Source organism: Coregonus lavaretus, assembly GCF_964263955.1.
Source record: "Coregonus lavaretus genome assembly, chromosome: 14".
Taxonomy (NCBI): Eukaryota; Metazoa; Chordata; class Actinopteri; order Salmoniformes; family Salmonidae; genus Coregonus; species Coregonus lavaretus.
Genome location: NC_140001.1, coordinates 26,261,306 through 26,282,099, shown reverse-complemented (window position 1 = coordinate 26,282,099; position 20,794 = coordinate 26,261,306). Strand labels below are relative to the sequence as shown.

General features: G+C 41.8%; 1 protein-coding gene across 1 annotated transcript in view; it reads left to right on the top strand.

The window, feature by feature from the left end:
- Positions 1-20,794, top strand: part of LOC311141546 (glycerol-3-phosphate acyltransferase 4-like) — a 64,710-nt gene that overhangs the window by 26,040 nt on the left and 17,876 nt on the right. The window contains exons 3-4 of the mRNA XM_084176906.1: positions 10,464-10,533; positions 10,646-10,946. Of these exons, the coding sequence (XP_084033032.1) occupies positions 10,464-10,533; positions 10,646-10,946 (371 nt within the window). The remainder of the gene's footprint in view (positions 1-10,463; positions 10,534-10,645; positions 10,947-20,794) is intronic.

Here is a 20,794-nt window from a genome sequence, read left to right as displayed (position 1 = left end):
CCAGCGACCTTTCGGTTACTGGCACTATGCTCTTAACCACTAAGCTACCTGCCGCCGTGAACATGAACATTTACCCCTCCTCATACGAATATAAAAGTATAGTTTCAGCGTACTAAAGTTACCATAGAACAAATTACTGTATGAATGTTGTGCTCAACGAAACAATTCTGTTTACACTGCCCTGCTTAGAGGGGGGCAACTGTCAGGCGAGTGTCGTGTGCAACCTCCGGAGGTAGCGTTCGAGATGTGAGAAATACGCATGGTTTACATTGCAGTAATGTCTCTCGAGAATCGATACCTGTCGAGAATGTCTAAAAAATTATTTAATTCTCGTCAATGAAAATAGACCCTTAGGCATGAAGTTTACTTTGTAGGATCTGTGCTTCTGACCCTACTTGATCAACCATTATGTCCTTGTTTAGCCTACTGATGGGTTAAAAAGCATCTCTCAATATGAGGAATCTGAGGTTTCAATGGTTGGTGGGAGTTAGCCTAGCTTCCCGGTCACATCTCACTAGTGAGCCCTCGCTAAAACTGAACTAGAGATGAAACCAGAGAAGGTTATCACCCTCTTTCTTCATTTCCTTTCTTAAGTGTCGAAAGTAAGCCTGTCAGCAGTTTCCAGTGAACCTCTTTGAGAGAGAATTCTAGTGCCAAAAATAAATGGGCCGGAGGGAGATGGCCGGGGCTGGATATATGAGAGGTTTTCAACTCGCAGTAGTGCCTAGTTTAGTCAACCAGTATTTTTATGGTAGAAGTAAAGGGTCAAAATTACAGGTTGTTGGAAACTAGGTGATTGATAGTATGACAGGTTTTTTTTCACTTGGTTTGTGCAAATACAGACCTTGGTATTGCTTCAATGATTAAAGTCTCCAACATGTGGAAATCACATCCTGTGCTGCTGGTAACTTGAGTCACGAATGTAACCTCATAACCGGTATATGTGCATGTAGCAGCCTATGTGTGAGCTGGGCTCTGGGAATCGTCTTGCTATCTAGGGCAGGGTCCCCAACTGACAGCCTGCAGATGGTTTTATTTGGCCCCCAAAGTTTTCTGAGCAAAGAAAACCAACCTTTTTTTTTTGGTATGGAGTTTTCATTGTTGGACATAAAAGACTGTAAAAACACCAGGAAATCAGCTCCAAGTGATTTTAATTTAAGAAATCTGTTCCCAAGTATTCCCATGCATAATAGATGTGATCGTATACAAATGTAAGCAAGGTTTGAAATGACTGTTTTAGTCAAACATTATACCTGTTTGGGCTTCTTGTGGTCAATTTGCAGTCTACACATTATTTGTAATTATGTTCCGGCCCCCCGACCATCCGCTCCAGAAAAAAACGGCCCGCGGCTGAATCTAGTTGATGATCCCTGATCTAGGGTATGGACAGGAACTTTCTCTCCATGCTTAGTATACCAGATCTCATGCAGAGAAGGGCAGTCTCACAAAGATATACCTGGCTCGCTTTTATACCAGATAGATGACAAAGCACTTTCTGTTCAGCAAGATTACATCAACTGCAGTGTAGAGAATGGGAGGGAGAGAATGGACAAGGGAGCTCGGAACTCCTACTCAATCTAGGCTATGCAGTGAGTGTATAGAGGTATCAAACACCAGCAATTTTTTTGCTGGTATTACATAATCGTGTGCTACCACACCCCTCTGCCCTAATCCACGTGTTGGGCTTGCTTTTCCCTGTTCCAGTTCACTGACTCAACCGGATTGCTATGCTCCTCCTTTACTAGCCTACACCAAAACAAACCCATTGGTGTTCCTATAAGCTGCACTTTAGTCTTATGATTCACATGTCATGGTATTATCATGTCAGTAAGGATTTTGTTGTGGTCAACCCAACTGTAAAATCTCCCCTCAGTGAGCAGTGTTCTTTTAAAAGGCGTAATGGTCAATTTCGGTTTCTAACGAGAACTGTGTCCGTCTGTAGTGCTGTTGACATTGGCCTTGCACCACCTAGTAGCAAAGATGCTTTGTCTCTATCTCTGTTGAAGTGATCTTCTCAGATCAGTCTAGTAAATGTCCAGTTCTCCTGTCCTGTCAGAGGAATGTTGTGCAGCTGTTGATCAGATGAACCTAAACTGCTGGCAAGGCCAGTTGCCTGGTAAAGCCTTTTAGAATGTGAGCACATTCTTATTTTTAATTTTTTGGGGGGGGTAGATCAGCTTAATATTGCAGATAGATTGCAACTTCCATCAATGTAATTGTCTGCATCACTTCCAATCCCCCATGTTTATATATATACATACAGTGGGGAGAACAAGTATTTGATACACTGCCGATTTTGCAGGTTTTCCTACTTACAAAGCATGTAGAGGTCTGTAATTTTTATCATAGGTACACTTCAACTGTGAGAGACGGAATCTAAAACAAAAATCCAGAAAATCACATTGTATGAATTTTAAGTAATTAATTTGCATTTTATTGCATGACATAAGTATTTGATCACCTACCAACCAGTAAGAATTCCGGCTCTCATAGACCTGTTAGTTTTTCTTTAAGAAGCCCTCCTGTTCTCCACTCATTACATGTATTAACTGCACCTGTTTGAACTCATTACCTGTATAAAAGACACCTGTCCACACACTCAATCAAACAGACTCCAACCTCTCCACAATGGCCAAGACCAGAGAGCTGTGTAAGGACATCAGGGATAAAATTGTAGACCTGCACAAGGCTGGGATGGGCTACAGGACAATAGGCAAGCAGCTTGGTGAGAAGGCAACAACTGTTGGCGCAATTATTAGAAAATGGAAGAAGTTCAAGATGACGGTCAATCACCCTCGGTCTGGGGCTCCATGCAAGATCTCACCTCGTGGGGCATCAATGATCATGAGGAAGGTGAGGGATCAGCCCAGAACTACACGGCAGGACCTGGTCAATGACCTGAAGAGAGCTGGGACCACATTCTCAAAGAAAACCATTAGTAACACACTACGCCGTCATGGATTAAAATCCTGCAGCGCACGCAAGGTCCCCCTGCTCAAGCCAGCGCATGTCCAAGCCCGTCTGAAGTTTGCCAATGACCATCTGGATGATCCAGAGGAGGAATGGGAAAACTCCTGAGTGGCGCAGTGGTCTGGGATAGGATAAAGTATTCCTTCTAACCCCCCCCCCCCCCCAAATTGTAAAGTGGTTATCCCACTGGCTATAGGGTGAACGCACCAATTTGTGAGTCGCTCTGGCTAAGAGCGTCTGCTAAATGACGTTAATGTGCCCTTGAGCAAGGCACTTAACCCTAATTGCTCCTGTAAGTCGCTCTGGTTAAGAGCGTCTGCTAAATGACTAAAATGTAAATGTAAATGTAAATGTAATGTAAATGTCTAAGGCACTGCATCGCAGTGCTAACTGTGCCACTAGAGATCCTGGTTCGAATCCAGGCTCTGTCGCAGCCGGCCGCGACCGGGAGACTCATGGGCGGCGCACAATTGGCCCAGTGTCGTCCAGGGTAGGGAAGGGAATGGCCGGCAGGGATGTAGCTCAGTTGATAGAGCATGGCGTTTGCAACGCCAGGGTTGTGGGTTCGATTCCCACGGGGGGCCAGTATAAAAAAAAAATATATTCACTAACTGTAAGTCGCTCTGGATAAGAGCGTCTGCTAAATGACTAAAATGTAAATGTAAATGTCTGATGAGACAAAAATAGAGCTTTTTGGTCTAAACTCCACTCGCCGTGTTTGGAGGAAGAAGAAGGATGAGTACAACCCCAAGAACACCATCCCAACCGTGAAGCATGGAGGTGGAAACATAATTTTTTGGGGATGCTTTTCTGCAAAGGGGACAGGACGACTGCACTGTATTGAGGGGAGGATGGATGGGGCCATGTATCGCGAGATCTTGGCCAACAACCTCCTTCCCTCAGTAAGAGCATTGAAGATGGGTCGTGGCTGGGTCTTCCAGCATGACAACGACCCGATACACACAGCCAGGGTAACTAAGGAGTGGCTCCATAAGAAGCATCTCAAGGTCCTGGAGTGGCCTAGCCAGTCTCCAGACCTGAGCCCAATAGAAAATCTTTGGAGGGAGCTGAAAGTCCGTATTGCCCAGCGACAGCCCCGAAACCTGAAGGATCTGGAGAAGGTCTGTATGGAGGAGTGGGCCAAAACCCTGCTGCAAGTGTGTGCAAACCTGGTCAAGACCTACAGGAAACATATGATCTCTGTAATTGCAAACAAAGGTTTTTGTACCAAATATTAAGTTCTGCTTTTTTGATATATCAAATACTTATGTCATGCAATAAAATGCAAATTAATTACTTAAAAATCATACAATGTGATTTTCTGGATTTTTGTTTTAGATTCCGTCTCTCACAGTTGAAGTGTACCTATGATAAAAATTACAGACCTCTACATGCTTTGTAAGTAGGAAAACCTACAAAATCGGCAGTGTATCAAATACTTGTTCTCCCCACTGTATATACATACACACATACATACACCTACATACACATATACACACATACATACAGTACATACACATACATATCCATTAAAAAAAAATATATATTCCCCTTTATTACTTTCCAACCCCGCCACCCTTTCCCCACTTGGAGTAAACTAGTGAACAACAACGCCTAGGCCTCTACTTCCAGCCCATACCCACTATCTGCATTTTATGGACACAGTCAATTTTACAGTAATTACATTTAGTTTGTTCTTTCTCCTGAACTACTTCTACTCTCAATCTCTCCGTTCATTTTCATGATGTCCATCCGGTTTGCTTCTATATGCCATATCTTTCTAACTGTGCTCCTTCACAAAAGCTCCCAACCTACAACCCATACACTTATTATGGACACATTACATTTACATTTTAGTCATTTAGCAGACGCTCTTATCTAGAGCGACTTACAGGAGCAATTAGGGTTAAGTGCCTTGCTCAAGGGCACATCGACAGATTTTTCACCTAGTCGGCTCGGGGATTAGAACCAGAGACCTTTCGGTTACTGGCACAACGCTCTTAACCACTAAGCTACCTGCCGCCCCAGCGTGCCTACATTATTAGTTATCTTGTTATTGTTTGTTGTTAGTTGTATTTAGTCTCATCCTTCAATTCCATTCAACACCTCCCATCTACCTTTTAACACCATCCATATAGGATTTCTATTTGCCATATATATTTCAACTGTACTGTGATGTCTTACAAAAGTTCTGAACCTTTCTATTCTCATTGTTTCTACAGATTGTGAATTGAAAATAAACATTTTTGCTAATAGTATTATGTTATTGATCGATTGACTATGACTTTTCAGATCACCCAGTAGTGCTATCTGCAGGGTTAGCTCCAGGTAAATATTGCAATCCTTTAGCCATTCCTGGACCTGTGTCCAAAAACAAGCTACAAATGGACAGTACCAAAACAAATGATCTAATGATTCTGTCTCTTCGCAGCAAAATCTGCAGAGCTGGGAAGATTGTATCCCCCATATAAATAACATTCTATTGGTAGCAAGAATTTTATATAATAATTTAAATGGAAGGATTCTACGTTTTGAATCCGGTGTTGTTTTGCGTATCAGTTCATAAACACTATGCCATTGGATCGGTACGTCAAAAATCTCTTCCCAACTGTTTTGCAATCTATATGGGACGGCTGTCAATCCTTTGGTCCTTAAATGAAACTGATATACCTTTTTATTTATCACAGCTTTCCTTAACCAATTATGTTCTTTAATGCAAGGCCAACAGACAAGTTCCTTACTTTCTCCTCCCACTTTCCTCTTCCATTTTTGCGGTAAGGCTGCAATTATTTGGTTGTGATTTTGGGTAGAGCAGACATTTCCATATGTTTTTGTTAGCTGCATGTGCGACATAACTCCACCAGTCCTACCGATGATTTCATTTACAAAGATTATACATTTTTTAAACATTTTGTCAAAAAAAAAAGTTTTTGGGTCAATTAGTATATTTGAGTTTAACCACAATATTTGTTGCATTATTTGTTCTGTCGTTTCTGGAGGATTAAATTGAAATTGCAACCAACTTTCTATGGCTTGTTTTAGAAATAGTGATATCTGGGAGATGATTTCCTTTTCAAATAACTGAAAGTGAGTGGTTGTAATCTGAATAAAGGGAAAAAGGCCATTCTTGAACATTGGGTGAGACAATCTTTCTAATTTGCTAGAGAACCAGTTCGGATTTAAGTATAACTTTTGTATGACTGAAGCTTTTAGTGATAGGTCTAATGCTTTAATATTTAATAATTTCTGTCCTCCGAATTCATATTCATTATATAAATAGGCCCGTTTAATTTGGTCTGGCTTGCCGTTCCAAATAAAATGGAATATTTTTTTCTCATATAATTAAAAAAACTGTTCGCTAGGCGTAGGCAAGACCATAATCAAATAGGTAAACTGGGATAATACTAAAGAGTTAATCAGGGTGATTTTTCCACAAATTGACAGGCACCCACCTTTCCATGGTAGCAAGATCTTATCTATTTTTGCTAACTTTATATTATAATTTATTGAAGTGAGATCATTTATTTCCTTTGGGATATGTATTCCGAGTATATCCACATCACCATCAGACCATTTTATCGGTAAACTACATGGTAATGTAAAAATTGTATTTTTTATTGATCCAATACGTAATATAGTACATTTGTCATAATTTGGTTGTAATCCAGAGAGTGTATCTAGATCCTCTATGAGGCTGTGGAGTGATTCTAGTTGTGGATTTAAAAGAAAACATGAATCATCAACGTACAATGACACCTTTGTTTCTAAGCCCTGGATTTCTAATCCCCTGATATTATTGTTGGATCTGATTTTAAAAATTAACATCTCGATGGCCACAATAAATAGATACACTGGGGAAAAAAAGTATTTAGTCAGCCACCAATTGTGCAAGTTCTCCCACTTAAAAAGATGAGAGAGGCCTGTAATTTTCATCATAGGTACACGTCAACTATGACAGACAAAATGAGGAAAAAAAATCAAGAAAATCACATTGTAGGATTTTTAATGAATTTATTTGCAAATTATGGTGGAAAATAAGTATTTGGTCAATAACAAAAGTTTCTCAATACTTTGTTATATATCCTTTGTTGGCAATGACACAGGTCAAATGTTTTCTGTAAGTCTTCACAAGGTTTTCACACACTGTTGCTGGTATTTTGGCCCACTCCTCCATGCAAATCTCCTCTAGAGCAGTGATGTTTTGGGGCTGTCGCTGGGCAACATGGACTTTCAACTCCCTCCAAAGATTTTCTATGGGGTTGAGATCTGGAGACTGGCTAGGCCACTCCAGGACCTTGAAATGCTTCTTACGAAGCCACTCCTTCGTTGCCCGGGCGGTGTGTTTGGGATCATTGTCATGCTGAAAGACCCAGCCACGTTTCATCTTCAATGCCCTTGCTGATGGAAGGTGGTTTTCACTCAAAATCTCACGATACATGGCCCCATTAATTATTTCCTTTACACGGATCAGTCGTCCTGGTCCCTTTGCAGAAAAACAGCCCCAAAGCATGATGTTTCCACCCCCATGCTTCACAGTAGGTATGGTGTTCTTTGGATGCAACTCAGCATTCTTTGTCCTCCAAACACGATGAGTTGAGTTTTTACCAAAAAGTTATATTTTGGTTTCATCTGACCATATGACATTCTCCCAATCCTCTTCTGGATCATCCAAATGCACTCTAGCAAACTTCAGACGGGCCTGGACATGTACTGGCTTAAGCAGGGGGACACGTCTGGCACTGCAGGATTTGAGTCCCTGGCGGCGTAGTGTGTTACTGATGGTAGGCTTTGTTACTTTGGTCCCAGCTTTCTGCAGGTCATTCAATAGGTCCCCCCGTGTGGTTCTGGGATTTTTGCTCACCGTTCTTGTGATCATTTTGACCCCACGGGGTGAGATCTTGCGTGGAGCCCCAGATCGAGGGAGATTATCAGTGGTCTTGTATGTCTTCCATTTCCTAATAATTGCTCCCACAGTTGATTTCTTCAAACCAAGCTGCTTACCTATTGCAGATTCAGTCTTCCCAGCCTGGTGCAGGTCTACAATTTTGTTTCTGGTGTCCTTTGACAGCTCTTTGGTCTTGGCCATAGTGGAGTTTGGAGTGTGACTGTTTGAGGTTGTGGACAGGTGTCTTTTATACTGATAACAAGTTCAAACAGGTGCCATTAATACAGGTAACGAGTGGAGGACAGAGGAGCCTCTTAAGGAAGAAGTTACAGGTCTGTGAGAGCCAGAAATCTTGCTTGTTTGTAGGTGACCAAATACTTATTTTCCACCATAATTTGAAAATAAATTCATTAAAAATCCTACAATGTGATTTTCTGGATTTTTTTTCCTCAATTTGTCTCTCATAGTTGACCTGTACCTATGATGAAAATTACAGGCCTCTCTCATCTTTTTAAGCGGGAGAACTTGCACAATTGGTGGCTGACTAAATACTTTTTTCCCCCACTATATGCCGATAGTGGACAACCTTGTTTCACTCCTCTTGACAGTTTAAAACTTTCTGAGAAATAGCCATTATTTACTATTTTACACCTAGGGTTACTATACATGATTTTGACCCATTTTATAAGAGATTCACCAAAATTGAAATGCTCCAGGCATTTATATATAAACCCCAGTCGTACTTTATCAAATGCCTTTTCGAAGTCTGCTATGAATAGCAGGCCTGGTTTCTCCGATTTTCCATAATGTTCTATTGTTTCCAATACTTGCCTTATATTATCTCCAATGTATCTTCCTTGTAAAAAACCTGTCTGATTAGAATGAATAATATCTGACAATACCTTTTTAATTCTATGCGCTATACAATTTGCTAGAATTTTTGTATCACAACACTGAAGCCTCCAATTTTTTTAATGGATCTTTATATTTTCCACTTGTATCCTGTTTCAGTAATAATGACATCAGACCTTCTTCTTGAGTGTCAGATAATCTACCATTTACATAGGAGTGGTTAAAACATGCTAATAGCGGTCCTCTTAGTATATCAAAAAAGGTTTGGTATACTTCGACTGGTATGCCATCCAACCCTGGAGTTTTCCCAGACTTAAAGTCTTTAATTGCATCCAGAAGTTCCTCCTCTGTAATTTCACCTTCACATTAGTCTTTCTGTTTGGCTGGTAATTTTACATTATCAATAGAAAAAACATCTCTACAATTAGCTTCAGTTAGAGGAGATGGAGGCGACTGAAACGAAAACAAATGCTTAAAGTACCTTGTTTCCTCCTTCAAAATATAATTTGGTGAATCATGGGTTACTCCGTTGTAATTGTAACCAATTTCATTAAATTCTTTTTGGTAGCATTCCTATGTTGAAGATTAAAAAAAGAATTTGGTGCATTTTTCCCCATATTCCATCCAGTTTGCTTTATTTTTTATAATATATTACACTTTATCTTTCTTGAATAAGTTTCTCCATTTCTTTTAGTTTTTCCTCTAATTTATTCTGAGCCTCTATGTTACAGTTTTTATTGCCATCTATCTGTTCTGTTAGACTTTCTATTTCCTTTGTTAGTATAAACTCTTTTGACCTAAATTGCTTTTGTTTTCGAGATGAGTACTGAATTGCATGGCCTCTAAATGAATGTGAGCACATTCTTAGCATTTTTGTTAGCTAGGTGCCCTGAGCTACTTCCATTAGCCATTTGGCTCTCAGAACTGTATTGAAGTGTCATGGATATATAAGATGGATGCTTGAGCAGATTGGAATGTTCTGGCAGCAGAATTCTGCTCTTCGCTCAGTTGTCTGTCTGTCTTTGTGAACATCAGGATCCTATAAGGATGTGATGTGTTGTGTGAACTTGCCCAGTGCCTGGGGTTGGAGTGATAGGTTGAGAACAGCAGATATCCTCCCACTTCCTCCTCCCTGCTCTGCCTGTTGTTGCTAAGGCATGGGGAACACTCTGTCCTTTTCCAGCCTCTTACTAGATGAGTGTTTGTCTAAGTGTGCACATACAGATACAGTTTTTACAGTCAGCTTAGGTGACTGTTCTTTTAGGCCTACATAAAACAAACAACTACTCTGTGTATGCATTTAAAAATGTATAAGAAAATATTACAATATAATCATTCTAATGCTTTCAATGGAGACAGACTCCCCTCATAATATCTGTCTGCCCTGGAATTGTAACACAGACTAATAGCAATACCTTATCACCATAGTAGCATTAACAGCTTTGACGTTATACTGTTTCAGATTCTGCAATATAGGCCTATTGAAAATGGCACTTGTTGAGATCATGTCTGCAATTTAGATAAAAGATAATGGACATATCAGTATAGGCCTAGCTGTCATTTTATTATCTAATCTGTCAAACTGCAATATCATTTTTGTAATAGTGCATCAAGTTGTTTTAGTTAATTTATGTGAAATGTTATTTGGTCAGTCTATTGTTTTAGAATTTGATTATTATTAGGTTGAGCCAGAAAGTTTTTTTTCTCTACAAAATGTAAGCTAAGATCTGTCTACTTTATATTTCTCTGCTTGTAGTGGGCCACGCATAGGATTGAAAGAGGAGCCAAGGACAACAACCATCTCTTGTACAAGCCTTACTCTAATGGTGAGTGATGGGCTCTGTGTATGAGTGTGTTCTGTGTTGTTGTTGATGAGTGTGTCTGAAGGGTAAATTGGTAGGTGTTAACCATTTCCCATGTCTCCCTGATGCATTGCAGGCATCATCGCCAAGGAGCCCACCTCCCTGGAGGAGGAGATCAAGGAGATCCGGCGCAGTGGCAGTAACCGGGACCTGGACTCCGCCTCCGTATTTGAGATGTCCGACATCTTCTACTTCTGCCGGCAAGGAGTTGAGAGCATCATGGACGACGAGGTGACCAAGAGGTTTTCTGCTGAGGAGCTGGAGTCATGGAACCTGCTGACCCGTAGCAACTACAACTTCCAGCACATCAGTCTGAGGCTGACTGTCCTGTGGGGGCTGGGGGTGGTGATCCGCTACGGCTTCCTTCTGCCTCTCAGGTAAGACAGGGTCAAGGTTAGGTGAAGGGATCAGATGGGGCGCTGGTTGGCTCAATAATAGCGCTCTCTGTTTTCTGACATGTGGAAACAAAGATGGACAGGCTGACCTCAGACACCTCTCCTTGTTTCTCCCAGAGAACATATAAACAAACAAAAGAATTAGGCCATAGGATACAATTCCTATTTAATAATGTGAACTTGGAATTATATTATATCATGGGAATTAATTGTAATCTATGTACAGTGCATTCGGAAAGTATTCAGACCCCTTGCCTTTTTCCACATTTTGTTACGTTAAATCCTTGTATTTTTTCCTCATCAATCTACACACAATACCCCATAATGACAAAGCAAAAACAGGTTTTTAGATAAGTAAAAAACAGAAATACCTTATTTGTGACCGACCGGCTCGATTCGGTCTTGTGTAGCAACATTTGAAATTGTGTTTTTTACATTTGGATAAAAGTAGAGACTCAGAGCTAGAAAATTGTATATCATACACTACAGTTGAGGAACAATGGGAAAGTAATTCTGCTTTGAACGTTGCTAAATGACTAAAATGTAAATGTGACTTTAACCTCACTTTTGAGGAAATGGCCCTTGAATGTTTTGGTACCTACTAGAGAGCACTTCTTTGTCTACACCCATTCAGCATCGTTCACACCCTCTTAAAAGCTTTAGCCCCACCCATCTCTTTAAGGATTCACTTGTGAGGCTATGTACTAAACAACCAAAGCTTTCAAGACTAAAGGCTGGTTTATACTAAGGGTGTGTTTGTAAATGTAATCTGGAGTGCCAGAATGTGCCCTGGGCGTTCGTAAACTCAGAGCATTGTCAGATTGGCCGTTCGTAAATTCAAAGAGTTTAGCTCTGGCCGAAAAATAGGGTTGATCCGAGCGTTCAATGGCAGTCAAGCACCCAAGCTAACTGGCTAACGTTGGCTAGATACTTCCAGACACAAATGAGAGAACAGCTCACTCTGACCATTTTTACTCGCCCTAGCAGAGCTGGGTAGGCTGTTTTTATGTTATCCAGAGCTTTGGTGACTGCAACTGTGCTGCTGGCAACAATTTGAATTACGCTTTTTTGCCAACGTTTACTGACACCGGCCATATTCAACGGATGTTGAGCGTTCATAAATTTGTCAGTTATTCTGCGCTCTGGCACACTCAGACGAGAGTGCTCTGAAATCGGTGTAGATAGCCAGAGCGAAAACACCAGCTACGTCTATCAAGTTGTCGCAGTGACATCATAAACATTCTACTGAAATAGTTACTTGCGTAGTGGAGTCTTTTGTTTAGACATGTAGCTAGCTAGTTAAACAATTAACCATAATCCCAACTCATAACGTTACTACCCTGCATTAATCTGCAGGTAGCTAACCAACCAGGTTCAATGTTAGCTATCTAACATTAGGCTATAACTAGCAATGCAAATGGCTCTGAGATACAAATAATATTACTACACAGATTATACACGTAACGATAGCTAGCTAGCTAGCCAGCCAGCTAACGTTAGCTAGCTAGTGAACAGTACACTTTAACTTGAAATGAAAATGACTTTCTGACAAAATTAGAAACATGTAATAACTGAAAATGTAGCTAGCTAGACTCTTACCCGTATACATGGATGGATGCTTCTCTTTCTGTCACGGATGCCATGGTTGCCCTTAGTTTGAAGATGTAATCCGGCGACAGGTGTTTTATACAACAGCCTTCTGTGTGTTCTCTTTTCGACTCCGTCTGCATATTTGCAATCAAACGCCAGAATTTTCTAAATTTCCTTAGCTATCATACTCTAATTCCATTGGTTTCAAAACTCGGCCCTCCAGAAAGTGGAGAGCAACACTTATGTAGTTCTACTATCTTTCAAAATAGCCGCTTTAGAAAGGATTACCTACACATACTGACCAGTTCATATTATAGACAGAAGTGTGCTACATGGCAGACCAATCCGAACTAATCCCTCGGCATGTCCAGCCCACTCATTATCTCAGCCAATCATGGCTTGCGGGAAGGTTGCTGTCTTTTTCCATGGCTAAACCAACTAGGCTCGTAATTTAACTATTTTATTCGTATTTACAGATGGCATACATGTTTGTTATTAAGGCATATGAAAGTTCACATGTTCCAGAAGGCATTTCTGCCAAAATACGCATTTTGATTGAAAATAAAGTTTGCGTTCAAATGGCGCTCCTGTGAAGTAGTGATGCGCGACATACCCCTAGTGTCCTGAAACAAGTCACATTTACCTACAGTACCAGGGTTTTTCTTTATGTTTTACTATTTTCTACATTGTAGAATAATAGTGAAGACATCAAAACTATGAAATAACACATACGGAATCATGTAGTAACCAAAAAAGTGTTAAACAAATCAAATTTAAATGTGAAATTCTTCAAAGTAGCCACCCTTTGCCTTGATCACAGCTTTACACACTCTTGGCATTCTCTCAACCAGCTTCACCTGGAATGCTTTTCCAACAGTCTTGAAGGAGTTCCCTCATATGCTGAGCACTTGTTGGCTGCTTTTCCTTCACTCTAAGGTCCAACTCACCCCAAACCATCTCAATTGGGTTGAGGTCTGGTGATCGTGGAGGCCAGGTCATCTGATGCAGCACTCCATCACTCTCCTTCTTGGTCACTGTCCTTCTTCTTACACAGCCTGGAGTTGTGTTTTGGGTCATTGTCCTGTTGAAAAACAAATGACAGTCCCACTAAGCGCAAACCAGATGGGATGGCGTATCGCTGCAGAATGCTGTGGTAGCCATGCTGGTTAAGTGTGCTTTGAATTCTAAATAAATCACTGACAGTGTCACCAGCAAAGCACACCCACACCATCACACCTCCTCCTCCATGCTTCACGGTGGGAACCACACATGCAGAGATTATCCGTTCACCTACTCTGCATCTCACAAAGACACGGCGGTTGGAACCAAAAATCTCAAATTTGGACTCATCAGACCAAAGGACAGATTTTCACCGGTCTAATGTCCATTGCTCGTGTTTCTTGACCTAAATATGTCTCTTCTTCTTATTGGTGTCCTTTAGTAGTGGTTTCTTTGCAGCAATCGACCATGAAGGCCTGATTCACGCAGTCTCCTCTGAACAGTTGATGTTGAGATGTGTCTGTTACTTGAACTCTGTGAAGCATTTATTTGTGCTGCAATCTGAGGTGCAGTTAACTGTAATGAACTTATCCTCCTTTCCTGTGGCGGTCCTCATGAGAGCCAGTTTCATCATAGCGCTTGATGGTTTTTGCGACTGCACTTGAAGAAACTTTCAAAGTTCTTGAAATGTTCCATATTGACTGACCTTCCTGTCTTAAAGTAATGATGGACTGTTGTTTATTTTTGCTTATTTGAGCTGTTCCTGGGTCATTGCAAATTAACTTTTAAGAATGCACACCTGTTAATTGAAATGCATTCCAGGTGACTACCTCATGAAGCTGGGTGAATGCCAAGATTGTGCAAAGCTGTCATCAAGGCAAAGGGTGGCTATTTGAAGAATCTCAAATAAAAATATATCTTGATTTGTTTAACACTTTTTTTGGTTACTACATGATTCCATATGTGTTATTTCATAGTGTTGATGTCTTCACTATTATTCTACAATGTAGAAAATAGTAAAAAGAAAGAGAAACCCTTAAATTAGTAGGTGTGTCCAAACTTTTGACTGGTGCTGTAAGTATTCAGACTCTTTGCTATGATACTCAAAATTGAGCTCAGGTGCATCCTGTTTCCATTTATCATCCTTGAGATGTTTCTACAACTTGATTGGGGTCCACCTGTGGTAGATTCAATTGATTGGACATGATTTGGAAAGGCACACACTTATCTATGTAAGGTCCCACAGTTGACAGTGCATGTCAGAGCAAAAACCAAGCCATGAGGTCGAAGGAATTGTCCGTAGAGCTCCAAGACAGGATTGTGTTGAGGCACAGATCTGGGGATGGGTACCAATCAATTTCTGCAGCATTGAAGGTCCTCAAGAACACAGTGGCCTCCATCATTCTTAAATGGAAGAAGTTTGGAACCACCAAGACTCTTCCTAGAGCTGGCCGCTCGGCCACACTGAGCAATCGGGGGAGAAGGGCCTTGGTCAGGGAGTTGACCAAGAACCCGATGGTCACTCTGACAGAGCTCCAGAGTTCCTCTGTGGAGATGGGAGAGCCTTCCAGAAGGACAACCATCTCTTCAGCACTCCACCAATCAGGTGAGGAAAATATGTACAGAGAGATCCTTGATGAAAACCTGCTCCAGAGCACTCAGGACCTCAGACTGGGGCGAAGGTTCACCTTCCAACAGGACAACAACCCTAAGCATACAGCCAAGACAATGCAGGAGTGGCTTTGGGACAAGTCTCTGAATGTCCTTGAGTGGCCCAGCCAGAGCCTGGACTTGAACACGGTCATACATCTCTGGAGAGACCTGAAAATAGCTGTGCAGCGACGCTCCCCATCCTACCTGACAGAGCTTGAGAGGATCTGCAGAGAAGAATTTGAGAAACTCCCCAAATACAGGTGTGCCAAGCTTTTAGCGTCCTACCCAAGAAGACTCGAGGCTGTAATCGCTGCCAAAGGTGCTTGAACAAAGTACTAAGTAAAGGGTCTGAATACTTATGTAACTGTGATATTTCTGTTTTTTGTGATATTTGCAAAAATTTCTAAAAACCTGTTTTTGCTTTGTCATTATGGGGTATTGTGTGTAGATTGATGAGGGGAGAAAAACAATTTAATCAATTTTAGAATAAGGCTGGAACGTAACAAAATGTGGAACAAGTCAAGGGGTCTGAATACTTTCTGAATGCACTGTATGTACGTTCTCAGTGCGTAGAGCTGAGAGGAAGCCATCACTTTCCATTAAGTATGGGGCCAGGGGTGAGAGTTGGCTGGGCAGACAAAAGGGCAATGACTCAGGAATAAACCAGTCGGGCCTGAGTCCAACCACCCATGAGCCAGGCGGGGCACCATTATAGACCCAGACACACAGTCTCCCTCTCTATAGGCTACTAATAAGCCCCTGCTGCACACAGAGACTGACCTGATGCACTTGGCCTCACTGTCCCATGCTTGCAGTTGCAAGAAGTGAACATAGAGAGAAAAATCACTTTCCCATAAACAGCTGTTTTATCTGAAAAACGAGACACATTTGTTCCAGACACAGCCACAACAATCTAAGGGTTTATTCTCATTGACGAGAATACAGAAGAATTTTGAGAGGTATCGATTCTCGAGAGACATTACTGTACTGTAAACTTGCGTATTTCTATCGCTACTTCCGGAGGTCTCGCCCGACAGTTGCCCCCCTCTAAGCAGGGCAGTGCAAACAGAATTGTCTTGTTGAGCCCAACATTCATACAGTAAAAATACTAATAGCAGAGCAATGTTTTTGAAACAGCAGAAATGTATAGACATTTTCATTATATTTGAGACTTGTTTTATTGAGTTTCATCTGAATCTGCGCTAACAGCTTCTTACATTCTGAAAATGTCGCTGCATCTTTAAGAAAAGGGAAGCACAACTGTGTTTTCCCCCAACTTGGCTGCACCAGGCAAGAAGCATGCAGCAAGAAGCTGATCACCAGGGGAATTATCACAGTTTTCAAATCAAAATCTAAGTTTATTTGTCACGTACACAGATCTGCAGATGTTATGCTTATGTTTCTAGCTCCAACAGTGCAGTAATATCTAGCAATGCAATACAATACACACTCTAAAAAGTTTTAAAAACAACAATTATTATGAAATATCAGAATGAGCGATGTCAGAGTCCGGAATATAAATGTATATGTCAATGGTGTGTATGGACAGTATATGAATATAAAAGGTGTGTACAGCAGTAGTTATATAGGATGAGACATGACTAGAATACAGTATATACATATAAAGTGGGTAAAACAGTAGGTAAACATTGCTAAAGTGACCAGTGTTCAATGTCTCTATATACGTACATGGGGCAGCAGTCTCTAAGGTGCAGGGCAGAGTACCGGGCTGTTCAACAGTCTGATGACCTGGAGATAGAAGCTGTTTTTCAGTGTCTCTGTCCCTTCTTTGATGCACCTGTCCTGTCTCCGTCTGCTAGATAGTAGCATGGTGAACAAGCCATGGCTCGGGCGGCTGAGGTCCTTGATGATCTTCTTGGCCTTCCTATGACACCGGGTGCTGTAGATGTCCTTGAGGGCAGGCAGTGTGCCCCCGGTGATGTGTTGGGAGAGCCATGCGGTTGCGGGTGGTGCAGTTGCCATACAAGGCAGTGATGCAGCCCGACAGAGTGCTCTCTGGTGCATCTGTAGAAGTTCGTGAGGGTCTTAGGGGCCAAGCCAAATTTCTTCAGCCTCCTGAGGTTGAAGAGGCACTGTTGTGCCTTCTTCACCATGCTGTCTGTGTGAAGGGACCATTTTAGGTCCTTGGTGATGTGCACGCCAAGAAACGTGAAGGTTTTGACCCTCTCCACTGCGGCCCTGTGGATGGGGGCGTGCTCTCTCTGCTGTCTCCTGTCGTCCAAGATCAGCTCCTTCATTTTGTTGACATTGAGGGAGAGGTTTTTTCCATGGCACCACTCCCCCAGGGCACTAACCTCCTCCCTGTAGGCTGTCTCGTCATTGTTGCTGATTAGGCTTCCACTGTTCTTTCGTCAGCAAACTTGATGATAGAATTGGAGTCACGCAGTCATGGGAGTACAGGAGGGGGCTGAGCGCACACTCCTGGGGGGCACCATTTTGAGTATCAGCACGGTGAAGGTGTTGTTGCCTACCCTCACCACCTGGGGGCGACCCGTCAGGAAGTCTACGAACCAGTTGCACAGGGAGGGGTTCAGTCCCAGGGCCCTTAGCTTAGTAATGAGCTTGGGGGGCACTATGGTTTTGAAAGCCGAGCTGTAGTCGATGAACAGCATTCTCACATAGGTATTCCTCTTGTCCAAGTGGGATAGGGCAATTTTGCGTTTACCTCATGTAATGACTTCCATATTGATAAAATGAACCCTGGTTTGTTCCAAGGTAACTTTAATATACTGAAACTGTACATTTTATATTCATATGAGAGGGGTAAACGTTCAATATGCTAACGTTACTTGCTAGCATAGCTAGCTAGCAGTGTTATTGTCTTGCAAGCTACGGTTAGCTAATGCGTGTACAAACGTAGTGGGTTCGATCCCCGGGACCACCCATACTTAAAAATGTATGCACACATGACTGTAAGTCGCTTTGGATAAAAGCGTCTGCTAAATGGCATATTATTATATTATTATTATATTATATTGTCGCGCTGCCTCTCCTTAAATGTTCATCAATGAGAATAGCCTCTAACTCTATAGCCTCTAGCCTAATCCTCTCACCTGATCACAGGTAGGAAGTTGAATGAGATGACTAGCTCCTTTCATCATGTTGCTCACTACTCCTGGCTGTATATCTCTCCACATCCAGGGTTGCCAATTACTAATGAAACAGGACCACTGAAACAGGACTGAGCTTATCAGATGTTTACTGCTCCAACTTGCTATAGTAATGCATCTCCTACCCAAATGAACATACAGTACATATAGTAGGCTACAGTTTGTCTCATATAAAAAGTGATCAGATTGCATTGCAAAGTATCTGACCATAGTATCAAGTATTTTATGGCTTGACCATTACCATGGAATTCCTGGTGATATCTCATAAAGGTGCCTCTTGTTGTTCCCACGGTAGTTTGTACGTTTAGTCACGGTGAGGTCATTTTGTTGTGAATCTCTAGGAAAATGTGGCTTTAGGCCAAGTAGCTTTCTCTAATGACTAATTACATGGCAACAGCTTTTCATTTAAACTCCCTCAAAGCATGCCTAACAGCTGTCATCTGGCTGCGGAGCGGGAAGGGGGGCAGAGGTAGAGGTGTCCTTGCCTGGGGGCACAGGTAGGACTCTCCCCAATCAGTGACTTCAATTAAAACCTCCAGGCAAGCCTCCCGAGTGGCGCAGCTGTCTAAGGCATCGCAGTGCTTGAGGTGTCACTACATACCCGGGTGGCTACTTCGAAGAATTTCAAATCTCAAATATATTATCATTTGTTTAACACTTTTTTGGTTACTACATGACTCCATATGTGCTATTTCATAGTTTTAATGTCTTCACTATTATTCTACAATGTAGAAAATAGTAAAAACTAATGAAAACCCTTGAATGAGTAGGTGTGTCCAAACTTTTGACTGGTACTGTATATGTTTCTTATACAGTGAGGGAAAAAAGTATTTGATCCCCTGCTGATTTTGTACATTTGCCCACTGGCAAAGACATGATCAGTCTATAATTTTAATGGTAGGTTTATTTGAACAGTGAGAGACAGAATAACAACAAAAAAATCCAGAAAAACGCATGTCAAAAATGTTATAAATTGATTTGCATTTTAATGAGGGAAATAAGTATTTGACCCCTCTGCAAAACATGACTTAGTACTTGGTGGCAAAACCCTTGGTGGCAATCACAGAGGTCAGACGTTTCTTGTAGTTGGCCACCAGGTTTGCACACATCTCAGGAGGGATTTTGTCCCACTCCTCTTTGCAGATCTTCTCCAAGTCATTAAGGTTTCGAGCCTGACGTTTGGCAAATCCAACCTTCAGCTCCCTCTACATATTTTCTATGGGATTAAGGTCTGGAGAGCCACTCCTTTGTTGCCTTGGCCGTGTGTTTTGGGTCATTGTCATGCTGGAATACCCATCCACACCCATTTTCAATGCCCTGGCTGAGGGAAGAAGGTTCTCACCCAAGATTTGACGGTACATGGCCCCGTCCATCGTCCCTTTGATGCGATGAAGCTGTCCTGTCCCCTTAGCAGAAAAACACCCCAAAGCATAATCATTTCCACCTCCATGTTTGACGGTGGGGATGGTGTTCTTGGGGTCATAGGCAGCATTCCTCCTCCTCCAAACACGGCGAGTTGAGTTGATGCCAAAGAGCTCCATTTTGGTCTCATCTGACCACAACACTTTCACCCAGTTCTCCTCTGAATCATTCAGATGTTCATTGGCCAACTTCAGACAGGCCTGTATATGTGCTTTCTTGAGCAGGGGGACCTTGCGGGCGCTGCAGGATTTCAGTCCTTCACGGCGTAGTGTGTTACCAATTGTTTTCTTGTTGACTATGGTCCCAGCTGCCTTGAGATCATTGACAAGATCCTCCCGTGTAGTTTTGGGCTGATTCCTCACCGTTCTCATGATCATTGCAACTCCACGAGGTGAGATCTTGCATGGAGCCCCAGGCAGAGGGAGATTGACAGTTATTTTGTGTTTCTTTCATTTGCGAATAATCGCACCAACTGTTGTCACCTTCTCACCAAGCTGCTTGGCGATGGTCTTGTAGCCCATTCCAGCCTTGTGTAGGTCTACAATCTTGTCCCTGACATCCTTGGAGAGCTCTTTGGCCTTGGCCATGGTGGAGAGTTTGGAATCTGATTGATTGCTTCTGTGGACAGGTGTCTTTTATACAGGTAACAAGCTGAGATTAGGAGCACTCCCTTTAAGAGTGTTCTCCTAATCTCAGTTCGTTACCTGTATAAAAGACACCTGGGAGCCAGAAATCTTTCTGATTGAGAGGGGGTCAAATACTTATTTCCCTCATTAAAATGCAATTTCAATTTATAACATTTTTGACATGCATTTTCCTGGATTTTGTTGTTGTTATTCTGTCTCTCACTGTTCAAATAAACCTACCATTAAAATTATAGACTGATCATGTCTTTGTCAGTGGGCAAACGTACAAAATCAGCAGGGGATCAAATACTTTTTTCCCTCACTGTACTGAACAAAAATATATGTAAAACGTTGGTCCCATGTTTCATGTGCACAAATTTGTTTACATCCCTGTTAGTGAGCATTTCTC